This window comes from Lactuca serriola, chromosome 3 (genome assembly GCF_051521515.1).
Source record: "Lactuca serriola cultivar US96UC23 chromosome 3, Lser_US96UC23_V15, whole genome shotgun sequence".
NCBI lineage: Eukaryota > Viridiplantae > Streptophyta > Magnoliopsida > Asterales > Asteraceae > Lactuca > Lactuca serriola.
The window spans coordinates 149,589,466-149,599,308 of NC_136410.1; the positions used below are offsets into that span (position 1 = coordinate 149,589,466).

General features: G+C 34.5%; 2 protein-coding genes across 2 annotated transcripts; one reads left to right on the plus strand and one right to left on the minus strand.

Moving 5' to 3' along the window:
- The first annotated feature begins 1,130 nt into the window (after nucleotides 1–1,130).
- Nucleotides 1,131–1,805, plus strand: LOC145093269 (CAP (Cysteine-rich secretory proteins, Antigen 5, and Pathogenesis-related 1 protein) superfamily protein). The gene has a single exon (XM_079031355.1). It carries the CDS (start codon nucleotides 1,159–1,161, stop codon nucleotides 1,660–1,662), a length of 504 nt encoding a protein of 167 aa, XP_078887481.1. The 5' UTR covers nucleotides 1,131–1,158; the 3' UTR covers nucleotides 1,663–1,805.
- Nucleotides 1,806–1,867: 62 nt separating this feature from the next.
- On the minus strand, nucleotides 1,868–6,230 carry LOC145093268 (uncharacterized). The gene is made up of 11 exons (XM_079031354.1): nucleotides 5,799–6,230; nucleotides 5,608–5,689; nucleotides 5,427–5,487; nucleotides 5,278–5,310; nucleotides 4,428–4,802; nucleotides 3,748–4,157; nucleotides 3,567–3,666; nucleotides 3,407–3,466; nucleotides 2,837–2,923; nucleotides 2,394–2,522; nucleotides 1,868–2,303 (listed from the first exon to the last, which is right to left on the minus strand). Exons 2-11 carry the CDS (start codon nucleotides 5,685–5,687, stop codon nucleotides 1,983–1,985), a joined length of 1,656 nt encoding a protein of 551 aa, XP_078887480.1. The 5' UTR covers nucleotides 5,688–5,689; nucleotides 5,799–6,230; the 3' UTR covers nucleotides 1,868–1,982.
- Between the last annotated feature and the right edge of the window lie 3,613 nt (nucleotides 6,231–9,843).

Consider the following 9,843-nt stretch of genomic DNA (forward strand, 5'->3'; position numbering starts at 1 on the left):
GTTATATATATATATACATATTTCCTGGGTTGCAAAGACAATTTGTAGCTTGGCCTAGTGGTAAAAGTGGTGGTTTAGCAAACCAAGGTTCTTAGGTTCGAATCTATTTTCTATTTGCTTTTCTAAAGGGCCCCAATTTTTTTGTTTTCTTAGAGCCTCTAAAATGGTTGAGCCGTCCCAGCCTATAGTTCCTTGTTTATTTAATATGTAGTTCTTTGTTTAGTTTCTGAGATCCAGCAAATCATCTCATGGGCTTATTTATTTATAATTGATTGTGAGAATAAGCAAAATAAATTATCCTAATCATTTATGATCCAGGACTCACTCACTTAGAACACTAACTACTTCAAAAAAATTTCTTCCAAAGGTTCTTAAAATCGCTTTGCTGGTGCGATGTGGAATTGTCATATGCCTTCTCCAAGTATATAAATACCATATGTATGATTCTTTTTATTTCTCTAAATTTATATATAAGGCGTCTGATGATATGGATTAACCGAATTGGTTGTATCGTTGCACTTGCACAACTTAGCATTTGTAAATATTTCCCATAATTTTATGGTATAAATAAATAATTTAATGCCTCTATACTTGTACTAACAATATTTCATAACTCTCTTGGACATGTTCTTCAACCAGCTATGATGTAAAAATAATCCTTCTTAATGCCACCTAGTCATTTAAATTTATAATTATTAATTTACTAAATAAGTTAACTAAAAAACTAAAACCAAATAAATCAAAATGATCGACTCACTCACACACTATTCGATTTGTATTAGTTATTGGATTTTGGTTATATCTCGTTCCCTATAAAATTAACTAAAATGGGCTTATTGTAGCCCAATAAGTATCAAATATTCGGGTTGGATCCGGATCTTTTATAATGTTAGAGATTGGTTAGCAACTTCCAAAAATAGTTCACGTGCGGCTGCTAAAATAAAAATCACTTCACGTGGGTGCCATTTGCCAACTGCCCAAAAGTCAATAAACACAAAAACTTAATCTCGATGATGAAATAAAATGACTAAATTACCCTTTTCATCCCTTAATAACTACAAACCAAACAAACAAGGTAAAGGGTAATAATGCCAATTAACACACTGAGCCCATAAATAAAATGTACACCTAACCAAACTTCTGTTGGGTAGTACAAAAATGAACAAAGCTTTCTTGGTCTTCACAGTACTAGTATGGCGCGCCACCGCACAAGCACCGCCGGCGGCGGTGGTGCCGCCCGAGGCTCAGGGATATCTTGAAGCTCACAACAAAGCAAGAGCCGACGTGGGTGTGGCTCCACTCAAGTGGAACATCCAGCTCGGTAAAGCCACGAGCTTACTGGTGCGATTTCAGAGAGATCGACAAAACTGCCAGTTTGCCAACTTAACGAGCGGGAAGTACGGCGGAAACCAGATGTGGGCCACCGGTGAGGTGGTGACGCCGCAGACGGTGGTCGACAACTGGGTCTCGGAGAAGACGTATTACACTTACGCCAATAATTCATGTGCACCTAGCCACCGGTGTGGGGTGTACACGCAGGTGGTGTGGCGGAACTCGGCGGAGCTGGGCTGTGCTTTGGCTAGGTGTTCTAAAGATCAGTCAACTTTAGCGATTTGCTTTTATAATCCTCCGGGGAATGTGATCGGAGAAAGCCCTTATTGATCAAGAAGCAATAAAAATATGTTTTTTTTTGGGGGTATTTTCTTGAATTAATTTATGTTTAAGAAATGAATGTTGCATCTCAGATGCACTAATTAGCTGTACTTTATTAGTTTATTAGTAATATGATTTCCAATTTTCAATCATCTAGATCAGATGCTCTTATTCTGATCAGAATGAAAGTGATGAATCTCGGAAAAGGTACAACTTTTAGAGCACAATGTACAATTCACTAATTAGGTTATCAGGGTAACCACAATATACATTACTAGAAGTCTAGAACAATTTTCATTAACCAAAAAAATAACGAAAAAAATAAGAGCTCAAGCTCCATTAATGGCGGAATTTACAAGCTCCTTAGAAATTAAATACCTAAAAGCAAAATCATGAGGAACCCATTCGATCTTTTTTCTTGATTTTGATAGCTGATGTTTCTTTACGCTTTTCTTGAAATTATCTTGTAAATAGACTTGGATCATTTCAATGATGCCAGCTTCACATAATCCTGAATCTTTCCCAAAGCTATGAAGGATTTTTGGTAAAAGAATTCTTTGATCTTTTCCTAGACTGAATGTAGCCATGATAAACTCTTCTTTTGCTGTTTCTAGTTCTTGACACACTCGTTTTGGAGTGTAAACACGAACCTACAAGAACAAGATTCCGAGTTTAAGTTCAAGTTCAAGATTCTTGCAATTTAATTGAATTTTGTTTAATTTTAAAATGTAAATTTCTACCGCGGGATCGGAATGACATCCTGAACAAAGTGCGAAGTGCAAAAGGGGTTCCGGATGGTCAATTGCATACGCTTGGCGGTTATCTCCTGCTTTAAGTTTTGTTCGCGAAGATAATAATAGACGAATCCACTACATAATCAAAACATGGAATGACGTCAATACTATGTTTGACACGTATTGGACCAGAACTGATGTCAATACTGTGTTTGACATGTATTGGATCGAAACTCATGTCAATACTGTGTTGAACATATATTGGACTGTGTTTGACATGTATTAGACTGAGACTGATGTGAATGATATGAATATTGTGTTTGACATATATTGGACTGAGACTGATATGAATGATGTGAATACTGTGTTTGACATGTATTGGACCGAGACTGATGTCAATAGACACCGGCGTGGATGTCAATAATTGTATAAAATTATGAAGGATCTACCTGTCCAGGACGCGACATTCGACATCCTAGAATTGTGCTTTGAATCACATCTGCACTTACGATGTGACAACCGACATTATAAGCCGCCTGCATCAAATAGAAAAACGAAACTTATTTTTAAGATCAATAATATCACACGAAACTTATTTTTACGATCAATAATATCACACGTACATTAATTGTTGAGATTGTTGGTTAATATAAAAGATAAGTTTGTCCCACGATAAAAGGTGGAGTACGCTCCATGTTTGTAAAAGAAGTTTAATGTTTTGCTTTCAAAGTGCACCAATCAAAAATCAAAATATTAAATACACATTTAAGGTTGGGACTAAATCTTTCGAAATCGGTGTCCAATTGAGAAATTAATATATATGTGATTGTAACAATTTTTCATATATTGAATTTCTATCTAAAAGCCTGTGGTTTTCTCGGGTTTCCCATATATAGTGTTTTGTTTTATTAGTCTATTATTTTTCATTTGGCGGATTATTGGGAATCTTTTGAGACCATTTTCCCAAACATAATGGTTTGCAACAAATGACTGGTCAAAGGTACATAGCTTTTTCTTACCTTCAATAGTAGAAAGACTCTCTTCATATTGTTTTGTGGGATCCCATAAGCCAAAATAGCCTGTTAGTCCAGAAAAAAAAAACAATTCTCACAATCTTACTCTATATATCGTGCTAAAAAAAGATCACAATTTAGAAAATGGTAAGAAACTTGATCATACATGCATCACTAAGGCGTTATGTATATTAATCCAGAAAGCTAGCTTCTCTTCGTGGTTCAACTTCTTAGGATTTACCTCTTCTAATCGAGAAACAAGCGACCTTAAAAAAACAACATAATTTAGTCCAAATTCATAGAACCAAATAAAATTTGTTAAAGAAAAGTGCTTAATCATATATAACCTGAAATGTTGCAACAAGTGTGTGATTTCACCAAGTTTCTGGTTATCTTTATAAAGACATCGAACTTCAACCATTGTACTATATGGCCCACTGAACTCATTAAGCCCTTGGACATGAAAAGGGTTATCTAATTGCACTTCAAATGAACTTGAATCTGTTCTAAACCCTGGCCCCCACATCATATCCGGGTGGTGTTTTGGTGAGAAACCATTCATGGATGATGAAGATGATGTAGGAGATGAAAGGCCATGGTTTGTAAGAGGTGATTCCGCAAGCTTGCAATATATAGTCGACATGCACTTCACCATGTCTTCTGAAAGCTTGTTTGGTGTTTCAAGAACATGATCCGAAATCCGAGTGCCTAAATGCTCGGCGAGACTAATTATGTTTGAAGAATTTGTTTGCACATACTGTATAGCAACCATATGAATTCATAAATTTAATGTATCGTATATGTTAGGTCCCACATCAGCTAGACACAGTCTCATCTGATTTGACTGAATATATGTTGGAGTCGCCCCTTTTTTCCTCACGGACTCCTTTGGAGAGAAATTTTAATATAGGACAATAACAATATGTATAGAGGTGAACGAGACTGTGTCTAGCTGATGTGACACATAAACAGTATCAACAACATTCTAAAAGCAAAATCAATATATCATGTGGAAAATCAAAGATACCTCCGTCATGGAATGTGGTTGTGAGTAACAAGCCCGTAAAGATTTGCCAAAAATCTCGGGTGGACAAGTTCTGGTTACCGAAGAGTGGCAATGTTGAACTCCCGAATCTAAAAGTCGATCTTGTTCCTCATCTTTGAAACATTGATTTACATCTTGCCATGAGTTTGTTTGTAATGAGATATCAACCCTACAAGTTTCAACATACTTGCCTCGTGGTGTAATCAATGGTGGTTTTGATGTTTTATTGTTTCTTAATGAGGATGAATATGAATTTTTTTGATCAAAAGCCTTTTGGTACAATGAGAGAAGATATCGCTCCAAATGTGACACTTCATACTCTAAAACCGCAATTTCTTTAATAATCTCCATTGCCGGCTGCAATCATGTTTTGGGAAATATTATTATGAATAAATAGCAATGTAATTAGATTTATTTGTGTATTATGACAACCTTCTTTCATTTATTTTTGTCACATCATTGTACTTTCAACTTATTCTATATTTTGAAAAAACATAGCGAATTGTAGAGTGAAACTTGTTTTTCATTAGGATGACATTGCTTTAATTATGTGGATTTTTTGAAGTATATAGTAGCTATAATAAACTATTCGGTAAAGTAAGCTATTATTTTTGCATTTAATCTTAAAAAGTATTTGAGAATAACGGGAAAAAAGTAAATCGTTTGTAAAAATTTAGGACTTAACGAAGAATGTCCCTTTATTAAGTCGTTTTATATTAAGTAAAAAACACAACTCTTTTATAGATTTATCTTGATTAAAGTCTTTCCTCATAATAATAATAATTATAAAAAAAAAAAAAAAAAAAAAAAAAAAAAAAAAAAGAGCCATTACCTTAGGAATAGGGTTCTTCAAGCGTCCCTTATCCTGATATTACCCATAAACACAAGTACAAAAGTGTTAATATTCAATAATTCTCACCACTATCTTCATGAATCTTTTTCTTTTTCATAAAAAAACAAGTTAACTGAAAGCATACATACCAACTTAACACGTTCAGAAGGTTCAAGGCTATCTTCTTCAAATTTATTCGTGTCTGGAAAGCTGCCATTGTTAAGAACATTAAGCTTCTTGGAGTAAACCCAATAGCATATATCAATAACGAAGAATCACAACTCATAAAATTCGAAACATTGCAGAAATTTACACAAAAACGTTACATACCTTTTAGAACGCTTGTGAACGCAGTTCATTCTTCTCATTTCAGCCATACTACTACTCGTACTACACTCTTCAAAACTCATATCTACAAATCAAAACACAAATCACCACCATTTACATTAAGCTTTTCGTGACATGTTCCATAAAAAATGGTTGAAAAAAAAAAGTACAAATAAAGAGTAGAAAGAACTTACCAAAACTATCTAGAATTGGAACTTTTACAGACCCAAAAAGGAAAATAAGAAATGGGTCCAAAAAATCGAAGTCAAAACGCCAACTTTTCCTCTTGCACTATGGTTTCTTAATACAAAAGGAGCATAAAGAATGGAGAATAAAAGAGGGTTTATCTTAACTGTGAAGAAAAAAGCGACATCTTTAGTTCTTTACAACTTTTCTTTATAGGTATATGTGGAAAACGAAAGGGTTCCCGATGAATGAATGAAAAAGGATGAAATCAAAGAAGATGGATGAATGTAAAAGAGGGTTTGTTGTATTTAAGGATAAATTTGTAGATTTGTAGAAAAACTTATGCCCACATTGTGATTCTTAGACTCCATTTGTTGCAGGGCTAGTGGGAGTTGGTGACCGTTTCCTTTTACCTTTGTACCATACCGCCATTTTTATACACGACTCTCTGTTTAGCAATTAGCAAACAGCCAAAGAAGGTTAATTTATTAACTTAGATTTTAAGCACACCCCATGTGATGATAGTGAAAAGGTCCGATAATGGACCTAAAAGGTGTTTTAAGTTTCATCCTTTGACTTATTAATCTAAGGAGATATATAAAAATAAATAAATAAATAAATAAAAACAAGGGACAAGTATACTCCTTTTGGTATCACTTTCATGTTTTGTATCAATCGGTGCATGTCCTTTGGTATTTGATGAGCACATTAAATTTATAAGCTTATAGTTAAGTAATCTAAATTGATGTTTTGTATTATTTATTAGATTTAATTGGGATGTGATTTAAGTGCATAACTTTATATAAGGGGGTCGAGAATTTTCCATTTAATATAACAGAAACCAGAAGGAGATATGTCTATGCTTCACGGTTTTCTATTTAGGGGAGTTAGGCTTAACTTTTCTATGTCCAAAAATAATTTTTGAAAAAGTTACAAAAAGTCAGGATTTTCTGACTTTTCCAAAAAATTCATTTTCTTTATGTAAAAACTTAAAAAGTAGTTTTTAAAACTAGTTTTGTCAAACATCTTTTGTTTTTTTTTTTTTTTCAAAAAGGACTTTTGGCTGTGAAAAGCTAAGCCAAACACCCCCTTAATATAACAGAAATCATAAGGAGATATGTCTATGTTTCACCATGGGACGGAGTTAGTTTGTTTGTGTATTTATTTATTTAATTTTTTTTTTTGTATTATATTGACTAGTTACCATAAAAAACGGTTAAAGAAATGACTACATTAATTAGTAAAATGATTACCATAAAAAAACAAAACAAAACTAAAGCAAGAACATATATAGGATGTATATTTTTGTTCGATCCCTTTGTTAGTAGAACAAATCCAAAAAACAATGACTTAAATAGTAGAAAGACAGGGGCACACAACAAATGAAACACATATTTGGTTCTTTTCAAAAAAAAAATTGCGAACCAAACAACTTTTTAAGGCTTGCTTTTTATTACAATCAAAAACTAAAATTTATCTGGGAATTAACTTAGGTCCCGTTTGATAGTTTCTGTCTGGAAAAGTATTGTCCGGTAAAATGTTGTCTGGGAAAGTTTTATGACTGGGAAAGAAACCATGTTGTTTGATTGAACATCTGATTGACTGTGCTAAATGATGAAAAAAAAGTAATAATTCAATAAAAAAATAAATTTAAAAAAAGTTATTTAAAAAAATTAATAATCCAATAAAGAAAGAAAGAGGCGGGGTTTGGTGTATAATTGTCTTTCCAGCCCATTCAACCAGAAAGATATGATTTTTGGGCTTTCTGGGAAAGACATCTTACCGGGAAAGACCCCTTCTTTTGTGCAAATCAAACAGTCTTTCCGGTCCATTCAGCCAAAAAGATCTGTTTGGACCTGGAAAGATACGTATCAAACGGGGCCTTACTCCGCATTAATGACTCTATCTTCCATTCAATGTTGTAAGCAAGTACAATACATATACCTTTTTTACTTTACATTTTCTGAGGGCTTTTTAATATAACACAATTAATAACCTTTGAGGTGACTCCAATCCTACTTAGTTTGATCTCTTTCTTGATCTGCAGTAGAAAAAAATCATATTATTTATTCCATGGGATCAAATCCATTCATGTGTTTCTCCACAACTTATTTTAGCACGTAATGAATTTGCATTAGTATCCCTAACCGTGAAAGTGACAATACCTTTAATTTTATAACATATTGAAGTACATTGTCTGAGTTGGAATTCATAGTAAAGTATGTTGCTATTTTGTGCAATCTGCCCATTTACACACTTTGCTTGTTTTGGAATTAGAAGATCCACCAATGTATCTTGAAAAACAATAGGTCATGTCTGCTCAATCATAGGAAGAGTTATAAAATTATTGTTTTTCTTTCAAATATTTACTTATATAATATAATATTATATTTAAATTTGTACTACTCGTGAATAAAATTAGATGTATCAATAATATATAAAATTCAAAATTATAGAAGAGTCTATGTTGATTTATGATACTCAAAATAGCTAAAACAGTTTATGCAACTGACAAATCATGTCACCACTTTTCAACCAACTAAACAAATAATTGTTAAAATATTTGCAACCAAGATATAAAAGAAATATATCATCAAAAAAAAATCCTACATACCTTATCAAATCTCTCGGGCATCTCAGCCAAAGGCTCCATGGTCAGAATGTTGGATGACAACAAAACTACTTAAACACTTCAGAAAAATATTAAAAACAAACTTCGGTGAACTCACAAAACTTTTGAAAAAACATAAATCAAAAGAACACGATATTTAACGTGATTCAGTCAAGGTAACCTACGTCCATGGGCGAACGAGAGAGAGAGGGTGGGGGGGTTATTAACTTTCTGGAACTATTACAAGCACTCAAAATTGTATATCACTTTGAGCTCTTACAGAAATCTAGCCATTTACAATGATGGGGATATTAGCCTATTTATACTTGAGGGATCAGGCCTAAAACCCGAATGGGTCAAGCCCATTAGCCCATAGGCTTATAAATGGTGACAACCAATCATATTCTGCCACACAGCATCTTCTGGAATATTCTTCCATGTCATACAACCCATGAGCATCAGCAACACACATGATGAACCACCTTGACCATAGTGGAGCATCATGATGCACAGGTGGCGCATCATGAACACTAATGGTCCAACATCCATAATGGTGGCACAACATGGTGTAATTCTTGATCAATACCAACTTATGAGCATCTTTGAACGATCTTGAGCATCATAGAGATCTTCATAGCTTACTTGGCTCATTAATGAACAAGATGGTCCATCTTGTGCGATCATGGCGCAACTGGAATATGGATGGTGTAAGTAACTTCAAGTGTGGCACAAGAACATTAGGATTGGAGCAACAACACCACCATGGCGCAACAGGAACATGCATGGCACAACAAGGCCAAGAATGGTGCAAGAGCATACCTCATGGTGCAAGAGGAGTACCCCATGGCACAAGAGGGATCTTCATGGTGCAAGAGGAACCCCTTATGGCGCAAGAGGGAGCATTATGGCATAAGAAGGAATGACATGGTGCAAGATTATGCTTCTTGGCCCATCCATTTAACATACGGTGCAATAAGATCCCCTTGTTTCTCCATATCACTCCCATGTGCTCCAAGCCTCTTCCAGATGCTCCAAACCCCCTTCTGCATGATCCATTCCTTTGGCACTTGATTCGTTCCTTTGTCAAATGATCCATTCCTTTCTTAGATGATCCATTCCTTTGTCACATGCTCCATGAACCCCAAATGCTCCATTGTGATCTAAGTGCTCCATGTTGGACAACACTTCATACCAATAGTCTGCCACTTGAAGGCTTGAACAACTTCATCCGCCATTTTAATTTTACTATTCCTCAAAGTACTACCTCTCTCTCTCTCTGTTAAACCCTTCTCTCTAAACTCTTGAAAGGCCAGTTGAAGCCATACAAAGCTTTAACTTCTCAATGCTAACCACCTTGGTGAACATATCATTTGGATTCTTCATTCCAAGGATTTTCTTCAAGTTTATAGTTCCTTCATTGAATAACTCTCGAATGAATTGAT

What these genes read in the sequence shown, in the direction of transcription:
- LOC145093269 (XM_079031355.1), top strand. Translation starts at nt 1,159, where the DNA reads ATGAACAAAGCTTTCTTGGTCTTCACAGTACTAGTATGGCGCGCCACC.
- LOC145093268 (XM_079031354.1), bottom strand. Translation starts at nt 5,687, where the DNA reads ATGAGTTTTGAAGAGTGTAGTACGAGTAGTAGTATGGCTGAAATGAGA. An exon ending in AACCACATTCCATGACGGAG is followed by an intron (nt 4,158 to 4,427) that starts GTATCTTTGATT and finishes GTTGCTATACAG; the next exon opens with TATGTGCAAACAAATTCTTC. An exon ending in GATGTCATTCCGATCCCGCG is followed by an intron (nt 2,304 to 2,393) that starts GTAGAAATTTAC and finishes TTGTTCTTGTAG; the next exon opens with GTTCGTGTTTACACTCCAAA.